Source organism: Magnolia sinica, chromosome 2 (assembly GCF_029962835.1).
Source record: "Magnolia sinica isolate HGM2019 chromosome 2, MsV1, whole genome shotgun sequence".
NCBI classification, from domain to species: Eukaryota; Viridiplantae; Streptophyta; class Magnoliopsida; order Magnoliales; family Magnoliaceae; genus Magnolia; species Magnolia sinica.
In genome coordinates, this window is record NC_080574.1 from 45,976,458 (window position 1) to 46,000,554 (window position 24,097).

At 42.1% G+C, this 24,097-nt stretch overlaps 1 protein-coding gene and 1 long non-coding RNA gene across 2 annotated transcripts; both read right to left on the reverse strand.

Moving 5' to 3' along the window:
• Positions 1–329: 329 nt before the first annotated feature.
• Positions 330–2,687, reverse strand: LOC131228642 (uncharacterized). Its single transcript, XR_009163042.1, has 3 exons — positions 2,334–2,687; positions 2,010–2,085; positions 330–583 (listed from the first exon to the last, which is right to left on the reverse strand). It is a non-coding gene; the product is annotated as an uncharacterized LOC131228642 (long non-coding RNA).
• A 10,359-nt stretch (positions 2,688–13,046) lies between these two features.
• LOC131225151 (uncharacterized) lies at positions 13,047–13,580 on the reverse strand. Its single transcript, XM_058220611.1, has one exon. The coding sequence runs from the start codon at positions 13,578–13,580 to the stop codon at positions 13,047–13,049; it is 534 nt and encodes a 177-aa protein (XP_058076594.1).
• Positions 13,581–24,097: the final 10,517 nt, after the last annotated feature.

Below are 24,097 nucleotides of genomic sequence, written 5' to 3' on the forward strand. Positions count from 1 at the left end.
TCACCAGATTAAACACCACCTTACTACTCCTGAATTGTCATAAAGTGTGGTTGACGATCAATCTCACCATCCTGCTAAAGAGCAACAAGATAAGAATGATGTACATAATGTTCCTTCGCCTATAACTCCATGTGGTTACTTACAACCAGCGAGGGAAAGTACACCTTCCTGCATTGTGTTGAAACACAATGCAGGAAACCTTGTTCTGGATCCGTAGCAATTTGCCAAATTTAATAACAGCTACGGTTGTCTGATTATCAGCTACGGTCAATATCCGTAGCTATTGCCTACATGTAAAAAAATTATAATCATTTGATCAATTACAATCATTCATTCAATTACAATCATTCATTCAATAATGAATCAATTACAATCTTTCATTCAATCAATTACAGTAATGCTGAAAATACAAATCTTGGCGAGTCTATGCGCACTCGCATATGGCCAGGTGCATCATTCATCCACCATAGATAGAAAATAGCTGCGAGTATCAGTAGTCCACCTGCACATCCGACAACTATACCGATAACTTCTCCTGTGCGTCTTCTGTAATTATTCGATGGCGAACCACCACTAGAGGACTCTGCAACATAAAAATAAAGAATCAGTCATGAAAACTAATCAGTCTATTGCTCAGTTATCGTCCTCTAATATTGCCTTTTTTTCACCCCGTTCTGCTAAATTTAAGAATAAAAACTAACAGAAAAGCAGAAACCAAGCAAGAAAAATCAAATTGAAGATGAGTATGATTTCAAGATTGAGTTGTTACTTCCCATCATGCCTCAGATTACCCTCTTCTGCAAATTCAGGTAAACAGTGAATATCACAAGGACTGAAATTTTGGATGCCTGTAAAAGTTTTCAAGTGACTTTCAGCTATAAGTCACTTACAGGGAAGTGACTTCTCACCCCGGCCCCATGAAGTTTTCCAGTTGTTTCACCTATAAGTGACTTACATGTTGAATTTCCTCCACCAAGCACCACTAGTAAGTGACTTACCTATAACTCACTTCCCACTAACAGAACTTACAAGCATCCAAATGACCCTTAACAAGAATCATTTAATTAAAATGTATTCACAATTCAGGAACTGTTTGAATTTCAAAATTGCAAAATTGATATAAGAATGGCATGATTTAAGAAATAGGTACAATAATAATGGCTTACTATCCCGTGAAGAATATAACATGGCATATGCAAAATTGCAGACAAGAATGGCCTGATTTAAGAAATAGGTACAATAATGCTGAATTACACAACGATGCTTTGATTTTTATAAAAACACAATGAAACTACCATTGCGAAAAGAAAAAAGTCCCTAGGCCAATTAGAAATCTGTTCTGCTAATCCAACTTGGCCCTACAAAAGGAAGTGTTAAAGATCTAAATGTTCGAAGTTTGGAACTTGCTTTGGACTACTAATTGGATTCTTAAAATAAGCCGGAAAATAGAAAGATTTCTTTTACCCCTTTTCATAGTTTAGAAATATAAGCTGAAATAGTCATTCTATATCACTAGCAGATACAAAAGTGTTCAAACGCGCCATAAATCTTATATAGACAACACACTACTTATAGAAAGCACTTTACAAAGTCTTGTATACACAACACACTACTTGTAGGAAGGGATTCTGAGTCTGGGCACATCCATGGCCACCAAACGGATGGTCCACATCACAGTATATATGACCATGTGAATGATGGAGACGGAAGTCCACAATTGATAGACAGAAAATAACCTCAGGGAAAAAAATCCGTATGAAGTACAGTTTCAGATCTGTTCTGACCCGACAAAACCCATCATAAGAGATGCTGCAAGATGGAGATGTACTTCAATAGTTACTTTGGCAATATTATAGTCATGTTTATCCATAGCATCTATAGTAACAAACTTGAGTCAAATATGTTAGGACAGCAATCTTGGAAACATATGAGTAAGCCACCTAGTCATTACATGCCACTTATGGTAGAGTAAAGATGATGATTTATTTGTATATTGAAAGAATCCTCACCGTGGGCTATCTTGGTGTTCGTCTAAGAAATCTAACATCAGCCTTTGGCTTACATTTTTCCCACTAAATTCTTTCCCTGCATCATTTAATCCATAATCATGGTCATCCATGTGCCAATAAATATTCAGTAATAAAAATCAAAACAGATAGAGATCAAGGACAGTTGAAAATCACAGGACTGAATCTGACTTCAACTCGGCTTTCTTTCTGAAATACAGCAGGATCCTCTAGCATCTTCACGTAATGATATGCAATTCTATACCCACAGCAGAACACATGGCACAAATGAACATTTACTTGGAAATCCTTCCATCGAGCGCCCACCTACAAAGGGGCTATTTGCTGGTCCCATAATTGTTACTTGCCAGTGGAACATGTCTTCAGCAACAGGACCTATAATCATATAAAATATCCAATTCAGAAAAGCTGAAACAATAATATAGATTTTGAGGAAAAGAAACATCAGAAAAGGAAAAAGGAGAAAAAAATGGCACAAAGCAGCATTGCCAACAAATGAAACAGCTATGAAACATGATAAACCACTTCTAGCTATCAGGCCACCAAATGAATTTCAATCAAATCAAACACTACAAACAAACATAATCCTGTACAAGTCATCCATATCAACTAAAAAATCTATTTTCTTTTATATTGAATGAAGGAAAAATGAGTTAATAGAAATTAGACAACCTTCAAATGGGCAGCAGCCTTGTCCTTGTCAGTAACACCCTAGTTCACTCCACAACATAATGCAGCGCCAGTCTCAGCCCATTGAATCTCTTCAGCGTTCCTTACAGTTGGTCAAATAATAGAGATCTCAACAACCTTGGTTGTCTTCCACATATGCATTTCAAATATTAAAAAAGAGCTTCCAAAATACACGAGATGTATCATACTGGTTTCTCACCAAAGAGAAGGGTCTTGGAGTCCTTCACCCTGAGCTCATGATCTTCCATTGCCCATGGACACTATCATACTTAAACATGTAAGTCTGCATGCACCCCAAGATAGTAACAAATAGCACCTTCACATACACACACGCATGTTTACATTAACCCCACATTTGATTGATGGTTCATATTAAAATATTGCAATAGCTAATCTTGGCGATCCTTCCATGGGGCCCACCTTGTCCCATGTCTCTCAACTTTCAAGATATACTTCCATTGGAGATTCAGGGCCGGACAATACTTGTTAATCATATTTGAAGAGGTATGATCATTGATATGGAATTTTCTATCATGCAGGTCTCATCTTTGATTGCTCGCACATCCTAATATCACTTTCTCCAAACAATCCAAGCCATCTTTTTTTTCTTCAAAAAAACTATATTGAAAATTAAAACTAACAAAACTACCACCATTAATGGTGGCCCCTTGACATTTATGGAATATCCACCGCTGATTTGAATAGACTAAATGAGATGTTCTTTTGTAAAATAAATAAATAAAAAAAATAAATAAATAAATAAATTTAAAAAATTAAAAAAAAAAAAAAAAATTAATTTTTTTTTTTTTTTTTAAAAGAGAGTAAAATTGCAAATCTCAATCTGACTACGGAAACAAGCCCTCAAAGCGACAAACTGCCAAAAGGAAAAATCACAGAAAAATCAAGCATTAAATTGGATGATTCATGATCAGCAATAAAATGGGCCAAGGTTTATGTGGAATCTACTTTCGTACCAATGTAGTGGGAACCAACTACTAGTTATAAAATTCACACAAAAGAAATAGACAAAGGATACACCTTCTGGGAGAAAACACAACCTGTAACACCTTATTCAGCCACGAGATTTGTAGAAAGTGAATTTACATTCGAGACAAGCATTTAAAGCATTCTTTCAAAACAAAACAGGAACCCTATTCTTGAATCTTGATATCAGAAATCCATAGTTAACGCAAGAAAGAACCCTTATGCTAAACAACCCCCTATGCTAGGAAGACAACTAGTTGTGAAGAAGGTGACCCATCTTATGAGTGAAACAACCTGATTTTTTAACCATGTGACCTTGTGGGGCCCACATTTTCAACAACATAGATGTCCTGCACACGTTCCACACTGGCACCTGAGATGGATTGTACATTAAGCTAAACTACAACTGATTATAGGAGATCAATTGCAATTATAGATTCCAGATAGATTTAATTAATGTTTGAGACAGAGCATCAAACTTCTCACACAACTGAATTACATCAAAACCACAATGTCCCGTCCATCTTTCTAAATGAATTCCACAAACATCTCAGTACAGTTCATGATTTCCACACAACAGAATCTGTTGAAATAACAAAAAAAGTGAAAAAATGATTGCAAAACAACAATATGCTAGAACAAATTCATACAAACTTACATTATCATACTTTAAACTCTCTCTCTCTCTCTCTCTCTCTCTCTCTCTCTCTCTCTCTCTCTCTCTCTCTCTCTCTCTCTATATATATATATATATATATATATATATATATATGAAAAACCTTCAAATCGACAATGACAAAATTGAAACAGGAATTTACCAAAAGTAAAGAGATTGGTGCTCCAATTCTCCTTAATCGGCAAAGGTTTTCCAGTTTCCAGCCCCATTTCGGCCATTAAAGAGCTTATGAAGAATGGTATCTTAAATTGCAGCTTCCAACAACATAGAGATCGAAAATCCCAACAAAAGATTTTTTTTTTTTTTTAAATGAATGCAGAATTAAGAAGTTTAGGGGGGAGAGAGAGAGAGAGAGAGAGAGAGAGAGAGAGAGAGAGAGAGAGAGAGAGAGAGGATGTAAGATCGGAGAGACTTAGATTTTCCTGAAATGAAAGAATAGGGCTTTGCAAATTAGGGTTTCGGTGAGAGATTCAGAGAGGAAAGGGGGATTCTAGTAGTTGATTCGAGAGGATACAATATTCTTGAGAGAGATATAGAGAGACCTTACATCACGGCTCTTTTTGGGCACGGATTGGGTACCCACCAGCATGGAGCTATAAAGAGAGAGGAAGGAGGAGGAGATGAAAGGATTTTTTTTAGTGAGAGAGAGGGAGTGAGTGATTGCTTGCCTCCAAGTGCAGAGGTTCATAAGTAATATCCTGTGAACACAGGGTCAATCCCACAGATAGATGAATTGCGAGAAGGAAAAAAAATCAAATGCAAAATAAACTAAGTAATAAAGACTAAACTAATGATTTGATTTTGGGATTTTTAAATGGATGTAATTCAACTGAATAAAATAACACCCAAGCTTTAAAGTTCCACACATAGGTTAATGTTCCAAAATCATGATGACTTGGATAACACAACTAGGATCTGAGCACTATGGTCAGCCTAATCGAAAAATAAAACAGTTTAAATATTCACCATTGATATATATTCTCAAGCATCAGTGATTTTAAGTATTCAATATCTATAGGATAATGAATATCAAAGCAATATAACAGGTTAAGAACCTCTCCTATGTAGGAAATCTGATCGATATAGGGTAAGCCTATCCATCAATGTGGATCTCATATGATGGAAACATATAGATTTCACAAGAGGATAAAAAAAGAAAACCTAAACAATAGATAACATGTATACACCATTCTTCTCATTATTAAAACAATCAATCATCATAACTTAAAGAATTATTAAACCCATGTGCTTCCCTTCTAGCTTAGGCTAGAAGGAACTTAGAAAAACATAATTAAATTGCAGAAATAAAAAACAACAAGAAAGAAAAAAAAATGCAAATAGAAAAGATCTAAAATAATTTTTTTAAAAAAAACTTATAAAGCTTTAATATAACTAAAAACTCTTTAAAAATCCTAAATTTTGCCTTGAAATGGCTTGAACAATGTTTAGGAATGCCCTAGGAAGCCTTATTTATAAGTAGGGAACTCCAATTTTCGTACAAAGTTGAAAAACCCTAGAAACCACCTCAAATATACGTATTTTTCCAAAATAGACTTTTCGCTGCATAGTTCGTTTAAAACAGACTTCCTGTTGCATAGTTTTCCAAAATAAACTTCACAGCTTTAAAATACACTTTTCAGGACAATTTCAGGATTCTTCACTTCAAAACTTTAATTCTCTTCATTCCTCAATTGGTTTTCTTAGATCTTTAGCATGTGAATTCTTCAATCTTGGTCTCCTAAGATCCATCCCTTGCCTTGGTAATTCTCGAACATTAAATCCATGCTTTTTAGCACCCTTTTTCAATCCAAGCTCTTAAATTCACCTTGCAACACATACATGAATAAATTAGAATATTAAATTAATTCATGTTCATAAAACCAAGATGTAAATGGAGAAAATTATGCAATATTTGAGTCTCAACACACCCCCCAACCAGCATTTTGCTAGTCCCAAGTAAAATAAGCGAAGAAAAATAAAAATTAATTCTAGAAACAAAATTAAAATGAAAACAAAATTCTAACTATACTACTTTTGTATGTAATCTCGATTGCATTTAGCATATGCAATAAGCCTTTAAACCCTTAGGTTTTCCCTAGTGGACGAGTTATAGTCTCGTGAGGGTTTCTAGAATTGTTACCCATAAACATTGAAAACATGAAAAATAGTTCAACACTCAAAAATTTATACAATTATGTCTCCATTCATCATATGAATTTCAAAATAAAACAATACTTACCCTAAGTCTGAAGTTAGTTAGAATCTCAATTTCCTAATCCATTACATCCTTAAGTTCAGAAACCTAATCAAAATTTAGAATAGTTATGATCCAATATACTTAGGTGCTCCGTGACACTAGTCTAACTTTGAAAAATATGCATGTTCTCTATCCTAACTCCTTTCAATCATCCCAATAATATGAAATCTCTAGTTATCTCTTTTTTTTTTTATAACATTTCTTCTTTTATCATCATATCCTCATTATTATAGACCACCTTTAGATGAAGATTTCTACTAGGTTTGCTTTATAACCTAAGGTATCGTACTTGTAATGGTAACAGTAATGGATACTTAGGTATCCTTACTCCGGATTACTAACACGATTGTTATGGTCATTGCATCATGCTCTATAATAAAATGTTCTTTTTTCATCATTTTTTCCTTCAATATTCTCTCTTTTAAGCATATATCAATGGTACTAGTTCATTCAACCTTGTTTGAATCAAAATTTGTTATTCTAGTTCACATATCATATTCCTCACTTTGTTAGTTAGGGTATATTGTGAATTCAGTACATCAAATTACAACTCACTTTAAACTAGTGATTAGATAATTGAACTTAAGTCTATAATTTTTAGTTACAAGATTTCTGACCACTATCAATCTAAACTAAGTATTAACTTTGCCTTTAGAATTTGCAAAATATCATGTTCACATTCTTGTATATAAAAATATTATTTTGAAAATGTTGAAATTTCTTTTCCCATAAACCTAAAAAAATAAACTTAAACCTAACTGAAACCTAAAAATAATAAAAATAATAATAAAATAAACTGAAACCACAAAAAAAAAACCTTCACATGGATGACTATCCACACCCCTCAACCTAAAATCTACATTGTTCCCAATGTAATGATAATGTAATGTAGAGAACATAAAAATAAAAGAAATGGTGGATAGTACCTACCTTGAAAAACTCACCTTCTATGTAACACTAAAAAAAATTGAATATGATACAAATCTTACACAAATGCTCCGTTAGATTAGGAGCATCAATCTGAATATTCTGGCTCATGAAGAGGGGAGGACTCCTCTCCCAAATGAAAGTTTTCCACATAAGGCTTCAATCTCTGACCATTAACCTTGTATACATTGCCATTACGTGGATTCTCAATTTCAACAACCCCATGAGTATAAACATTCTTCACAATGAAGGGGCTTGTCCATCTTGATCTTAACTTTTTCGAAAAGAACTGGGATGATAATTGTAAAATAGGATATTTTACTGAGGTTCAAAATTCTTTCTCAGAATATTTTTGTCATGAAAAGCTTTGGTCCTCTCTTTATATATTTTAGAATTTTCATAGGAATCTCTCTTTAGCTCCTCTAATTCATTCAACTCTTATTTCCTTTGTCCACTTGCTTGGTCCATACGAAAGTTTAATTTCTTGATTGGCTAGTAGGCTCTATGTTCCAATTCCACAGGCAAGTGACAAGCCTTCATGTTCCAATTCCACAGGCAAGTGACAAGCCTTCCCATACACCAATCTATATGGAGACATTCCAATCGGAGTCTTATAAGCAATCCTATAAGCCCATAAAGCGTCAGATAGTCTGAGGGACCAATCCTTCCTATTTGGCCTTATAGTTTTCTCTGAAATGTGTTTGATTTTTCGATTAGAAATCTCAGCTTGTCTACTCGTTTGTGGGGTGTGAGACCCGACCCGAGTTCGCATGTGTGCATGTGTGTGTGTGAGTATGTATTCCGTCCATCTTGATCCCGCAGTCCTACCGGTCGATTCCCGGCGACCCGTGACCCTTGGATAGTGTTTGCGGTCATCCGTGAGCCCAATCATGAAGACCCGACTCGGATCGAGTTGAGACCTATACCATTGTGACCGCATCGTCGTTGCGATTCCAACGACGCGTCTTGTGCATTCATCCGACTTATAGATCAAAAGTTGTGAGCATTTCATCATGTGGCCCACTTTTTGTACAAAAGCATATGGACCACTCTCGGGCACAAGTTCCCATGCACACCACCCACACACACTACAATTCCCATGGAATAAACACTACCCATCCTAAACACTACCCACACCTAACCTACCCTAGCAAGCATTGTTTGTATCACCATAGGTTATGATTTCTTTCTCTTACCAAGGAGGGAGAGTAATGATGACTCCCCTACAACCTTTCCTTTCTCTCTCTCCTCCTTCATTCTCTCATTTTCCTCTTCCATGGAAGAATTTCCAGCCCTCCCTCTCCCAATTTCCAGCAATTTTCCCTTCCTTTCTTCCTCCATCTAGCCATCACAAACTCATCTTGACCATTGAACCTTTAAGCTTGGAGCTTGGAGTACCTAGTGTTGGTGGTAGCTTGAAGATTCAAGGTGGGTGATTATAATTGTTGATCTTATTTTCTACCCTTTGATCTTTTTTTCTTTCTAGATGGATCATATGGGACCCACCAATCCATGGTGGGGATCCCATTTGATCCCATGGATGTGGCCTTTTGCCCATCCTACATGCATGTCATGATCCATGATGGGGCCATTCTCCATGGACCCCATCATGATGTATTTTATAATCCACTCCATCTTAAGGTCATCTAGACCCTAAGGATCATGTTGGGATGGCATCCCAACCATCCATAACAATTATATATCATGCATGTAGTGATTTTATGTTGCATGTAAAATCAATGTAGTTGTATGGGTATGATTCACTCTTGGGAGGGCCCACTAGTGGCGGGGCCCTACCCCCATGGCCGGATTACTCTCTTTCCTTCTTCTCTTTTCTCTGATGTATGGATGATAGTGTGTGTGTGACCCATTTATAGTGGGCCTTGGATGTCCCAAAATAAATAAAAATAAAAATCCAGCAAGGTGGGATGCTCTTATCACCTAACTCCATGATCATCGGACACCTTAATCAAATGCATGCAAGTGTCCTAGTTCTAGTATGTGATTTGGACTTATGTGGGGCCCACTGAGGAAGACCACACACCTTTTTTATGGCTGGGATTATTGAGATATAGGCTGATGTGTCCAGCCATGTATTGCTGTCCAAAAACTTGGACTGTTGCATGGATTGTCATGTTCAATCTTTGGCATGGATTTTTGGATCATGATTGTCATTATTTTATTTATAAGTATGGAGTGTAATGAGAAGGTGTGGACCCCACCATGAGGTGTGATGGGTCATACCTCAGATGGTCCATGATATGGTACCCAAAAAGGAGGCCCATAGGGGTGGGCGGTCCACCTTGTTGGGCTGTCCAACCCACATGTATGGAGGAAAACATACACTTCAGCTTGGTTTCTCTGAAGGATGGGCCACTTTTATGGACCCCACCTTACTTTATTTTATGAAGAAAATACTAAACCTCCATTTTTCCCCTCTTGGATGAAGGTTGGGCCCACCTTATTGGGTAAACAATGCATGGACAGCAACATCCCTTCCTGGACAGATTGAAATTCTTAATTTAATTAAAATATTTATGAGTATCCAAAAATCATAAAATTTTACAGAGAGGTGGTTCACTTATGGTAGGACCCACCTACAAAATTTTGGGGCCAATGGACACCTGTACACACCATGGTGGTGGCTGGACTGGCCCATTACAATACAGTGTCCAGATCAGTCCGATTTTTAGGACAGATTGATTTCTTTAAATAAATTAAAACCTTTATATATGTCTAAAAATTCTGAAATTTTATGGAGATATGTTCCACCCATTCTAGGACCCACTTACCAAATTTCAGGGCCAACGGACCTCGGTGTACACCGTGGCAAGGGCCGGACTGGCCCACCACGTTGGGACGTCCAGGTCAGTCCGATTTTCTGGACAGTCTATTTTATTTAAACAAATTAAAATATTTCTAAGTGTCCAAAAATCTTAAAATTTTGTGGGGGTGTAGGTCACCTATGGAAGTATCACTCTGTAAAATTTCAGATCCAAAATACATTTGAGTTGCCCGTGGTGTGGCTGGAAGTGGTCTGCTAGGCAGGGACACCCAGGCTGGGGCATCTAGGCGTGGGCCCACCTCGATGTGTTGAATGTCCCACCACCCATCCATGTAGGGTCCTTAGGGGATGGATCATACTTGCCCCCTTTTTATTCAATTAGAACACATTAGGTGGATTTTTGGGCCATATACCCCAGGCCCATAGGACTGCCTACACATGGGACATCCCTGCCTTAGGCTACTGCTGGGCTTGCATTCTAACAGTTGCCCATTTCATATATGTATTGTATATCCTCTCTCATCTGGTGGGGCCCACAGTGATGTGTGTGAGCCATCCAAAATTAATTATACTAAGAAATACTTCTAATGCTGAACTCCAACCAACCCAGAAATTTGGGTGGGCTGGAATTTGGCATTGAGCCCAATAACATTGCCTATAGATGTTCTTTGGGGCAATATGGCCCACTAGATTTGAGGATGATTTATGTCAGTATCTTATCATCTTAATTTTTATTTTTTTGGGCTTAATTAGTTATGATGTGGCCCACCCAAATGGACCTTGGGCATCTCTTATTAAATAAGGGCCTTATAGTTGGTTGGGTGGAATTTTTCCCTTGAACCCTTGGGTCCAATTTCCATGTTTGTGTGGGCCTTATGGGCCAAATTCTAGGAGTTGGGCCCTTGTTTGCCCCTTAAATAAACCATTTGGGCCGGAATGTGGGAACACAGGAAAAATTTAAAATTTCCCATTGTTGGGTAAGGGTGCCCATTGGTTAAAATAAAACCTTCCCATGGTTGGGTCCTTGCTTAAGGGCCCACCGGTTGGTTTTCATGAGGCCCACAGGCCATGGGTTAGGCCGGACCTTTCACATTTGTAGGTCCTTTTGGGAAGGGGTTGGTTCCCCTTGGTGGTAAGGAGGCCCATGGGCCCTTAAGGTGGAAAGGCCCACCGGGCCCCTAAATTCCTCCTTAGGTTTTGTTTTAGTTTGTTCACCCGCGGGTATGAGGGTTCTCTTCTTCTTGAATCGGATTGCCAGACGCCCTCCTTGGGACAATGATTTCTATTTGGGAGACACTTAATGTTGAACCCATTGCATCACTTAATTGATTGCATTGATTGGCCGGGAAAGCCCCTTTTACATTGGGCCTTGGTATTTGGGGCACTCATCATTGGCATCGCATTTCATGGGAAGCCCTTGTTAGGGCCTTGTATAGGGCATTTGTATGGCCCTTTCCCTATTACTTACTATCTAATGCCCATTGGTTCCCAAAACTTCCATTCAATTCTTAAGCCTTTGGGCACGATTATACCGTTGGGGACTCCCAGGTAGCGGGGTAGGGGTTGGGCCAACCCCGGGTAGGAGGAGCGGGAGGACCCGGTGTTGGGTCCCTCCTTCCCTTTTTTTATTTCCAGGGGTATGGGTCTTTACCTTTTGATTGGGGGTTCAAATTTGGGATTTGGATTTGTTTTTATTTGAAAATGTACTTGCTTTGGTTTGGTATGGCATTGAATATTAATATTGTTTGGGAAACCCCCTTTTAATTCCGGATGGACCTTACTTAGCAGAATGGTAACCTTGGAAGCTGTGGCGAAGCTTCTTCCTTTATCCTCATTTCTGACCATTGTACACATTACAATTGAAAGTTTAGGATTGACTCGGGAGTCTGTATAAGACATGGAAAGTTAGGGTGAGGATCCTTTCTTTTCCTCCCTTTTACCTGTATTTTTTGGACCTTTTGGAGTTGTAAAATTAAATTTTTAGGGATTTTGTGAGTGGCCTTTGTTTTCTGGATGTCTTGGTGACTTGGGATGCCCGGAAGTATTTATTGAGAAAATCCTCCTTGTGGATCCCGGATCGGAATCCCGGGACCGGTGGGGCCGGGGCGGGGCGCCCATCTTCCTTGTGGTCCTTTCCATCCTGCATTGGTTCGAGCTCGTTTGGGCGGGCCCCGGTCTCAAACAGGGCGAGTGCCAACCCTTTTCGCTCCTATTGAGCCGAAGGATTCCGGTGATTATTTTGGCGGCCTGTTGGCCCCGGGTTTGGCACCGTGGCGTGGGAGTGGCGATCCCGATTACCCTTCTATGGAAGGCTCCGGGAGTCCGACAGATCCCGAGGTTTTGTTGACCACGCCCTCCTGGGTTCCCCCCATTTTCCCGGGATTTTTGACCTTTCGGGCCCCTGCCCCCGGGCGAGTACCCCCTTCGACATAACCCTTTCGTTGAGCCGTTCCACCGTTGGGCCCACCGCTGGAGGTTTCGGGCTCGTTGCTTGGCATGGAGAGTTCGGGTGTCCCCATTTTGGGACCAGACCCTTCCCGCCGAGGTTGGGCCCGAGGTTCGAGGTTTTTGACCTATTCGGTGTTGGGTCGAGACCCTTGCCTATCTTTTTTGGGCCCTCACCTTCACCGATTAGGATGGGGGCCTCGTTTGTTTTGGTGGGGGTTCGTTCCAGCCCTTCCACGGTTGGTAGGGCATGGTTTAGAAGGCGGGTTTGACCGTTCTCATGGGCCCGTTTTTATTAAGATTTGCCCTATTCCCCGAGGGAGAGGGCCGGTTTGGTGGACCGCGGAAGGGGAGGGCAGGACCGGCCCCAGCCCCGCCTCCTCCCCGAGGGGCCTCGGCGACCCGGAGGGGGGACGCCAGATACGTTGAGAGCCAAAAACCCCGCCCCGCGCTCTCGGGGGAGGGGGGCGTCGGGATTTCGGAGCGGTTGAGTGTTCCTCTCCCCACCGCCACCCCACTTGGCCCCTTTTGGTTTCTTGGGGCAGTCGGCTCACGGGGTTCCTCTCCCCTTCGCAGGAGGCCCCAGGCCCCTCCTCGCCCCCGCGCAAAGACCGGCCCACCGGCCCGGGCCCCCGGCGAGGGGCCGGCAGCCTCCCGGCCGGGAGAAGGCGGCCAGCCGAGACCGGGGGACCCCGGCGGGGGTTGTTCCCCTCCCCTGGGGCCCCGGGTTTCGAGCCCGAGACCGATCATCGGCCGGGTGTTGAGGTATTCTTCTTGTTTCTTCTGCATTGCTCATGTTTTATTTGATTGTGCCTCCCATTCTTTTATAGATGAGCGGTTTTGTCGATTGACCGGTATTCCATCGGTCCATGTCTGAAGCTTTGACCATTTCGACTCCCATGGGAAAGTCTATTATGTTGACGCCGTCCTTCTTGCCCGGTGTTAGTAGGCGAGATATTCCTTCCTGCTCTGTTCGTGATGCCGATGTCGGGTTTTGATGTGATTCTGGGTATGGACTGGCTGGCGAAGTAGTCTTAGACTGTGCCGCGAGGAAGGTTACGTTTCACATTCCAGGCTTGCCAGTTCTTCGCCGAGCCCAGAGAAGAGCCATTATCTAGTTTCTTGGGCTCGGTCATTGAGGATTCTGTGGTAGAGAGTATTGAGCAGCTGCCAGTTGTTTGTGAGTACCCGGATGTGTTTCAGGAGATACCGGGTTTACCGCCGCGTCGGCAGGTGGAGTTCCAGAGTGATTTCGAAGGCCCCCTCGGATGGCACCATTGGAGTTGAGGGAAGTGGCAGGTGGATGAGCTCCGGGAGTTAGGTTTCATTCGTCCCTAGCAGTTCACCTTGGGAGCCCCGGTTTTGTTTGTGAAGAAGAAGGATGGTTCGTTGCGACTCTGTGTAGATTATAGTGAGCTCAATAGAGTCACCATTAAGAACCGATACCCGCTTCCCCGTATTGATGACTTGTTCGATCACAGTATTTTTCTAAGATAGACTTGCGTTCTGGTTACCATCAGATTCGGGTTCGAGAAGAGGACATTCCGAAGACGGCTTTTCGGACACGCTATGGTCACTTTGAGTTCTTGGTCATGTCGTTTGGATTGACCAACGCACCCGCTATATTCATGCAGCTAATGAATGAGGTTTTTCGCGCGTTCCTCGATCCGTTCGTGGTGGTATTCATTGATGATATTCTTGTATATTCGAGGACTCGAGAGGACCATGATGAGCACCTGCGGATTGTGCTTGAGACCCTCCGTGCCCACCAGCTGTATGCGAAGCTGGAGAAGTGTGAGTTTTGGCGGGAGGAGATGAAGTTCCTCGGTCACGTGGTGACGAGGAGGGTGTCTGTGGACCCCTCGAAGGTTGATGCGGTGAGTCAGTGGGGCCAGCCCAACGCGTTCGAAATTCGCACCTTCCTTGGTCTAGCGGGATATTACCGACGGTTTATCGAGAGTTTCTCCCGTATTGCCCGCTAACCCGGTTGACGCGGAAGGGCGTCGAGTTCATCTGAAGTGATGCTTGGCATTTATTGAGTTGAAGGACCGCCTCACGTCCGCTCCTGTTCTCACTATTCTGATGGGAGTGAGGGTTTTGTTTTTTTGATGCCTCCGAGTTGGCTTGGGTTGTCATGCCAAATGGGAAGCCGATGGCGTATGCCTCGCGCCCCTCAAGGTCCATGGGAACTACCCCACTCATGATTTGGAGCTCGCGGGTCTTGGAAGGTGTGGAGGCATTATCTATAGGGGAGTTCGAGCTCTTTACGGATCATAAGAGCTTGAAGTATCTATTTTCAAAATTTGAGTTGAACATGTGGAGAGGTTGGATGGAGCTTTGAAAGATTATGATTTTGACCTTGGTACCACCCGGGCAAGGCAAATGTGGTGGCGGACGCGCTCGGCCGTCAGCCATGATGATTCATGAGTGGCGGATGCTCGAGGATGTATCGAGTTTGACTTTGAGTTCGGCTTATAGTCTTTATTGTTCACCTTTCGAGCTTGTCGATTCAACCCTCTTTAGTGGCTAGGGTGATCGAGGCTCCGCAGGCAGACGAGTCGTTACAGGATTACGGAGCAGAGGCAGCAGTCAGATTGGCGGATTGGTTCCGATGGTGGATTACGCTTTAGAGGCGGTTGTGTGTCCCGGATGTGCCGAGTTGCGTCATGATTTGATGGCCGAGGCACACCGATCGAGACTTACTATCCACCGGGCTCCACGAAGATGTATCGTGATATGAGGAGGGAGGCAGGGGATGATCGCAGATTGCGAGTTTTGTGGCCGAGTGTGACACATGTCAACGTGTCAAGGCCGATCATCGGAGACCCCCTGGTCTACCGTTGAGCGTTCCACAGTGGAAGTGGGAGCATGTATCGATGGACTTCATCGCAGTTTGCTGAGGACTCAGCGCGGTCACGATACCATCCGGGTTATCGTCGATGTCGAAGTCGGCTCATTTCATTCCGATGCGTGCTTCCTCTATGGACCAGTTAGCGAGATATTCATTGAGGAGATAGTGAGCCGCACGGCATCTCGATCGTCTTTGACCGAGACTCCAGATTTATGTCTCGATTTTGGAGGAGTTTTCAACGGGCATTGGGGGTCACTTTGCATCTCGGACCGCTTATCATCCGCAGAGAGATGGGCAGACCGAAAGGGTCAACCGGATCCTTGAGGATATGCTCGGGCTTGTGTGATCGACTTTGCGGGCGGTTGGGACGAGCATATGCGCCTCGCCGAGTTCGCTTACAATAAAGCTATCCGGCGACTATCGGCATGGCTCCTTTTGAAGCACTTTATGGGCATCCGAGATCTCCTAGTTGTTGGACCGAGGTTGGGAGCGTCGTCTCTTAGGTCCCGAGTTGTGCTCGTCAGAGGTTATTGATGTTATCGGGCAGAGGATGCGCACAGCCCAGAGCGGGAGTTTTGTTGATCGTCGGCGTCGACCCCTCGAGTTCGCGTAGGGGACATGGTGTATCTCAAAGTCTCGCCTATGAAGGGTGTGGTTCGCTTTGGTGTGAAGGGCAAGCTTGCCCCAAGATTCATCGGACCTTTTGAGATTACCGAGCGCGTGGGCGCGGTGGCCTATAGGCTTGCCTTACCTCCTGAGTTGTCTGCAATCCACGACGTGTTTCATGTTTCTATGTTGCGGAGATGTGCGTCGGACACTATTCCTGTGATTGATTGGCAGCCACTTGAGGTCCGTGAGGATGCTTCTTATATTGAGCAGCCGATTCGTATCCTTGATCGGAAGGAGCAGGTCCTCAGGACCAAGGTCATTCCCTTAGTGAAGGTGCAATGGGGTCATCATTCAGAGGCCGAGGCGTCTTGGGAACGTGAGGCCGAGATTAGAGAGCGTTATCCCCATTTGTTTGATGATTGATTGATATATGATTGTTTGTATTGCCTTCCTTATATGATGATTGCTATATGATGGTGGTGTTTTGTCTTTTTTCTAAGATTGTTTAATTTCGAGGACGAAATTTCTTTGTTGGTGGGGAGGGTTGTGAGACCCGACCAGAGTTCGCATGTGTGCATGTGTGTGTGTGAGTATGCATTCCGTCCATCTTGATCCCGCGGTCCTACCGGTCGAATCCCGGCGACCCGTGACCCTTGGATAGTGTTTGCGGTCATCCGTGAGCCCAGTCATGAAGACCCGACTCGGATCGAGTTGAGACCTATACCATTGTGACCGCATCGTCGTTGCGATTCCAACGACGCGTCTTGTGCATTCATTCGACTTATAGATCAAAAGTTGTGAGCATTTCATCATGTGGCCCACTTTTTGTACAAAAGCAGAGGGACCACTCTCCGGCACAATTTCCCATGCACACCCACCACAAAAAATACAATTACAATGGAATAAACACTACCCATCCTAAACACTACCCACACCTAACCTACCCTAGCAAGCATTGTTTGTATCACCATAGGTTATGATTTCTTTCTCTTACCAAGGAGGGAGAGTAATGATGACTCCCCTACAACCTTTCCTTTCTCTCTCTCCTCCTTCATTCTCTCATTTTCCTCTTCCATGGAAGAATTTCCAGCCCTCCCTCTCCCAATTTCCAGCAATTTTCCCTTCCTTTCTTCCTCCATCTAGCCATCACAAACTCATCTTGACCATTGAACCTTTAAGCTTGGAGCTTGGAGTACCTAGTGTTGGTGGTAGCTTGAAGATTCAAGGTGGGTGATTATAATTGTTGATCTTATTTTCTACCCTTTGATCTTTTTTTCTTTCTAGATGGATCATATGGGACCCACCAATCCATGGTGGGGATCCCCTTTGATCCCATGGATGTGGCCCTTTGCCCATCCTACATGCATGTCATGATCCATGATGGGGCCATTCTCCATGGACCCCATCATGATGTATTTTATAATCCACTCCATCTTAAGGTCATCTAGACCCTAAGGATCATGTTGGGATGGCATCCCAACCATCCATAACAATTATATATCATGCATGTAGTGATTTTATGTTGCATGTAAAATCAATGTAGTTGTATGGGTATGATTCACTCTTGGGAGGGCCCACTAGTGGCGGGGCCCTACCCCCATGGCCGGATTACTCTCTTTCCTTCTTCTCTTTTCTCTGATGTATGGATGATAGTGTGTGTGTGACCCATTTATAGTGGGCCTTGGATGTCCCAAAATAAATAAAAATAAAAATCCAGCAAGGTGGGATGCTCTTATCACCTAACTCCATGATCATCGGACACCTTAATCAAATGCATGCAAGTGTCCTAGTTCTAGTATGTGATTTGGACTTATGTGGGGCCCACTGAGGAAGACCACACACCTTTTTTATGGCTGGGATTATTGAGATATAGGCTGATGTGTCCAGCCATGTATTGCTGTCCAAAAACTTGGACTGTTGCATGGATTGTCATGTTCAATCTTTGGCATGGATTTTTGGATCATGATTGTCATTATTTTATTTATAAGTATGGAGTGTAATGAGAAGGTGTGGACCCCACCATGAGGTGTGATGGGTCATACCTCAGATGGTCCATGATATGGTACCCAAAAAGGAGGCCCATAGGGGTGGGCGGTCCACCTTGTTGGGCTGTCCAACCCACATGTATGGAGGGAAAACATATACTTCAGCTTGGTTTCTGAAGGATGGGCCACTTTTATGGACCCCACCTTACTTTATTTTATGAAGAAAATACTAAACCTCCATTTTTCCCCTCTTGGATGAAGGTTGGGCCCACCTTATTGGGTAAACAATGCATGGACAGCAACATCCCTTCCTGGACAGATTGAAATTCTTAATTTAATTAAAATATTTATGAGTATCCAAAAATCATAAAATTTTACAGAGAGGTGGTTCACTTATGGTAGGACCCACCTACAAAATTTTGGGGCCAATGGACACCTGTACACACCATGGTGGTGGCTGGACTGGCCCATTACAATACAGTGTCCAGATCAGTCCGATTTTTAGGACAGATTGATTTCTTTAAATAAATTAAAACCTTTATATATGTCTAAAAATTCTGAAATTTTATGGAGATATGTTCCACCCATTCTAGGACCCACTTACCAAATTTCAGGGCCAACGGACCTCGGTGTACACCGTGGCAAGGGCCGGACTGGCCCACCACGTTGGGACGTCCAGGTCAGTCCGATTTTCTGGACAGTCTATTTTATTTAAACAAATTAAAATATTTCTAAGTGTCCAAAAATCTTAAAATTTTGTGGGGTGTAGGTCACCTATGGAAGTATCACTCTGTAAAATTTCAGATCCAAAATACATTTGAGTTGCCCGTGGTGTGGCTGGAAGTGGTCTGCTAGGCAGGGACACCCAGGCTGGGGCATCTAGCCCGTCGTGGGCCCACCTCGATGTGTTGAATGTCCCACCACCCATCCATGTAGGGTCCTTAGGGGATGGATCATACTTGCCCCCTTTTTATTCAATTAGAACACATTAGGTGGATTTTTGGGCCATATACCCCAGGCCCATAGGACTGCCTACACATGGGACATGCCTTAGGCTACTGCTGGGCTTGCATTCTAACAGTCTAGCCCATTTCATATATGTATTGTATATCCTCTCTCATCTGGTGGGGCCCACAGTGATGTGTGTGAGCCATCCAAAATTAATTATACTAAGAAATACTTCTAATGCTGAACTCCAACCAACCCAGAAATTTGGGTGGGCTGGAATTTGGCATTGAGCCCAAGAAAGGGTGCCTATAGATGTGCTTTTGGGCACTATGGCCCACTAGAGTTGAGGATGATTTATGTAAGTCTCTTATCATCTAAATTTTTTATTTTTGGGATTATTTCGTGTATGATTAAAGGCCCATCCCAAATAGGATTCTTCTTGGGCTAGTCTCTTAGTTAAGTAAGGGCCTTATAGCCTTGGTTGGGCTGGAACTTTTGATAGGCCCATTGAACCCTTGGGTCCTATATTTACCATGTCATTGTGATGGGCCTTATGGGCCAAATACTCAAGTAGTTGGGCCCTTGTTTGCCCACTATAATAAATCCATACTTGGGCCGAGATGTGAGGCCCAACTTACATGTGTTAAAAATTTAAGAATTTCCCATATGTTGGGATAATGGGCTGCCCATTAGGCCTACTACAATGAATGAACCTATGACCCTTATGGTTGGGCCCTAACCTTGCTTAAGGGCCCACCAGGTTGCCTTTGTTTTTGGGCTTAGTGTATGGCCCACTAGGCCATGGGTTGATTGTGCCTTGGACCTTTCTTTACATATATAGTAGGCTACCTTTTGGGACCCAGGTTGAGGTTGGATGTCCTCCTTGGTGGCCCTAAGGTAGGCCCATAGAGGCCCTTATAGGTGGTTAAAGGCCCACCTTGGGCCGGGCTACGGTTCCTCCTTAGGATTTTGACTCTCTTAGTTTGTGGGTCATCCCAAAGTCGGGCTCCCACTAGAGGGCTTCTCTTCTTCTAGAATACCATCGATGTGCCTAGATCTTGACCCTCCTTGGGACAGATGATTTCATATTCCTCGGGTAGCACACTTACATCGTTGTGATCATCTGTATGAATTGATTGCATTGTATAGTGGTCATTCGGGGATGAAGTTTCTTCCCTTTTGCACATTGAGTGCCGAAACTTGTGCATGATTTGTGTGTGCGACTCATGCATTGGCATCGCATTTCATGAGGATACCGCCCTTGCTTCATCGGGCCTTGCCTCCATAGGGACATTTGTGGATGGCCGCATGTGTGGACACCGGAAATATTACTTGAGCATACGGGTGCGTAGGATGCCCATGGGTGAGATTCCCAAAACTTCCATGGTACAAGGATCTGCTCCAACGCCGTGCCGGTGGAATACATGAGCGCACGAGGGCCTTATACAGTTAGGGCTCCCACCGTCGTGTAGTCGGTTGGATAGGGGTGTGGCCTTACTGGGTGTGAGGAGGCATTGCTAGGCAGTGACCGCTCGTAAATGGGTCCGCTACCTTCAGGCCTTGTTGGTGATTAGTTGTCCACGCGGGTAGTGAGGTCTCTTACGCTCGTTTGGCTGTGCGGGTCCAGAGCGGCAGTCATTCAGTGTAATGGACCCCGGTGATTTCCTTATGATTGAAAATGTACTTGACTTATGGTTTGGATATGAGCATTGACATCACTTACATCGCATTAGCATTGGCTGTACAAGCCCCCCTTTCATACATTGCCTTGGTATGGCACTCATTATTTATTGCATCGCATTCATGGTAAGCCTTGGTAAGACTAGTGATATGTTCATTGATTATGCTTCTCTCCTTATACCTCCTACTATTCTTTTGTGCACCATTGTCACACACTTACACCACCCTCTAAGCTTCTATAAGCTTATGCGTGCAGGAGACTCTAAGTAAGCGCCGCAGCAGCATAGCGTGGAGTACAGTTAAGCAGTGAGGACTCCGGTGTTGTTGATTTCTCTCTCTTTTCCTTTTATTCTCATGTATGTCCTTTTGGACCTTTTGGATGATTGTAAAAGTTCAAATTTTTAGTGGATTTTGTGATGTGTGCCTTTGTTATTCTCAGGATGTACTTGCTGTGATCTTGGGTATGCTCGCATTGGAAGTGATTATATTGTTATGAAAATCCTCCTTGTAGGATCCCAGGATCGGAACCTACCTCAGGAGCCGATTTGGCCTTATAGTTTTCTCTGAAATGTGTTTGATTTTTCGATTAGAAATCTCAGCTTGTCTACTCGTTTGTGGGTGGTATAGGGTGCTCACTTTATGCTTGATGCTATATTTCTTCATCAAAGCCTCAAATGTCCTATTGTAAAAGTGAGACCTGCCATCACTAATGATGGCCTTTGGAGTTCCAAATCTAGAAAAAATATTTTCCTTGAAGAATCGTATGACCACCTTGTTTCATTGGTCCTACTTGGGACTCCCTCAATCCACTTTGAAACATAATCCATACCAACCGATATATAAAGAAATCCAAAAGAAGATGGAAATGGGCCCATAAAATCAATACCCCAACAATAAAAAATCTTCAATAGTAAAATTGGGAATAAAGGCATCATGTTGCGTCGGGACACTCTTCCCAACCTTTGACATCTATCACAAGCAACACAGAAAGCATAAGTGTCTTTAAACATGGTAGGCCAGTAAAAATCATACTGCAGGATTTTTGCAGTGCTTTTCTTAGTAGAAAAATGGCCACCACATGCTTCCATATGGTAAAAAGAAATAACACTCTGAGCTTCATCCTCTGGGACAAAACGTCTAAAAATCTGATCAGTCACATATTTATATAAATACGGGTCATCTCAGAAGAAATTCCTAACCTTAGTTTCAAAATGCTTCCTATCTTATGACTTCTAATGATATGGCATTTTTTCCGTTACAAGATAGTTCACTATATCCGCATACCAAGGCAATTTGGAGATCGCAAATAGTTGTTCATCAGGGAAAGTGTCCTGGATATCTCCTCTGTGGAATCATCTAACACCAATCTAGAAAGGTGATTGACCACTATGTTTTCTACTTCTTTTTTATTTTTTATCTCTAAGTCAAATTCTTGGAATAGGAGGATCCATCTCAAAAGTCTCGGCTTTGCATCCTTCTTAGATGGAAAATATTTCAAAGCCGAGTGGTTCGTGAAAATGACCACTTTGGATCCCAGCAAGTAAGACTTAAACTTATCCAAAGTAAAAACTACTATAAGTAACTCTTTTTCAGTTGTTGAGTAGTTCACTTGGGCCGAGTTTAGAGTTCTACTTCCATAGTGAATAACGTAAGACCGTTTATATTTCCTTTGACCCAAAACAGCTCCTATGGCATAATCACTTGTATCACACATTAGTTCAAAAGAAAGTGCCAATCTGGTGGAAGCATGATAGGTGCAGTGGTAAGGGATGATTTAATTTTATTAAAGGCACTTGCACACTCATCTGTCCACTTAAATGGAACATCCTTTTGAAGAAGATTAGTTAAGGGTCTAGTAATTGCACCAAAGTCTTTGATGAATCTTCGATAAAAATCAACATGCCCTATAAGTGATCTAATGTCTCTAATAGTTTGGGGGATAGGTAGATAAGCTATAATGTCGAGTTTTGAGAGATCTACCTCAATTTCATTTTTAGAGATAACATGGCCCAAAATAATTCTCTTTTAAACCATGAAATGACATTTTTTCCAATTTAAGACAAGGTGTTTCTCTTCACACCTAGACAAGACAAGAGATAAATTGTTGAAGCATTCTTCAAAATTACTCCCAAATACAGAGAAGTTGTCCATGAAAACCTCAAAAAACTTCCCAACCATATTTGAAAAAATACTTAACATACACCGTTGGAAAGTTGTTGGGGCATTACACAATCCAAATGGCATCCGTTTGAAAGCAAACGTGCTAAATGGACAAGTGAACGTGGTTTTCTCTTGGTCTTCTAGACCTATCTCTATTTGGTTATATCCGGAATATCCATCAAGAAAATTATAGAAGGAATGACCTGCTACCCTCTCTAAAACTTGATCAATGAATGGTAGAGGGAAATGGTCCTTCTTTGTGACCTGGTTTAATTTTCTATAGTCAATGCAAACACGCCAACCAGTGGTGAAATGTGTTGGTATGAGTTCATTATTAGAATTCTACATAATAGTTATTCTGAATTTCTTTGGGACTACTTGAGTTGGACTCACCCAAACACTATTGGATATTGGTAGATGATTCCCACATCTAATAATTTGATCACCTCATTTTTTACATCTTCCATCATGTTTGGATTGAGACGCCTTTGAGGTTGTCTAATTGGTTTGGTGTCCTCATCGAGGTGGATCCAATGGGTGCATATAGAAGGGCTTATACCCTTGATGTCAGAAATGGTCCAGCCCAAGGCTCTTTTATGGTCCCTTAGAACATTCAACAATTTAGTCTCTTGATCCTTCTCTAAAAATGAAGAGATCACTACAGGATAAGTTTTATTTTCACCTAAGTATATATACTTAAGCTCATTTGGTAGTGGTTTTAAATCAAGCTTTGAAACATTGGTTGGTGATGGCAGATGTCACGAGTCCTCGAGAGATAGGATTTAAGTGTGTGGTCTCCATTGGTACATATCAATGTCATGAGTGGTAGTGCTCTCATTATCATCAAAAATTTCAGCAAGCACTTTTTCTAAATCAGAATTTTTCAAGTCCCCAATGACTTGAATCAATTCCGGAGTCAGACTAGGTTCCAATTCATCTTCTTCTATCAAGCAATCCATGAAATTCAACTCATGGATCTCATTATTATCAATGGGCTGCTTATATAGATTGAAAATATTTAGCTCTAGAGTCATGTTACCTAAAGACAAGTTCATCATTCCATTCCTGCAATT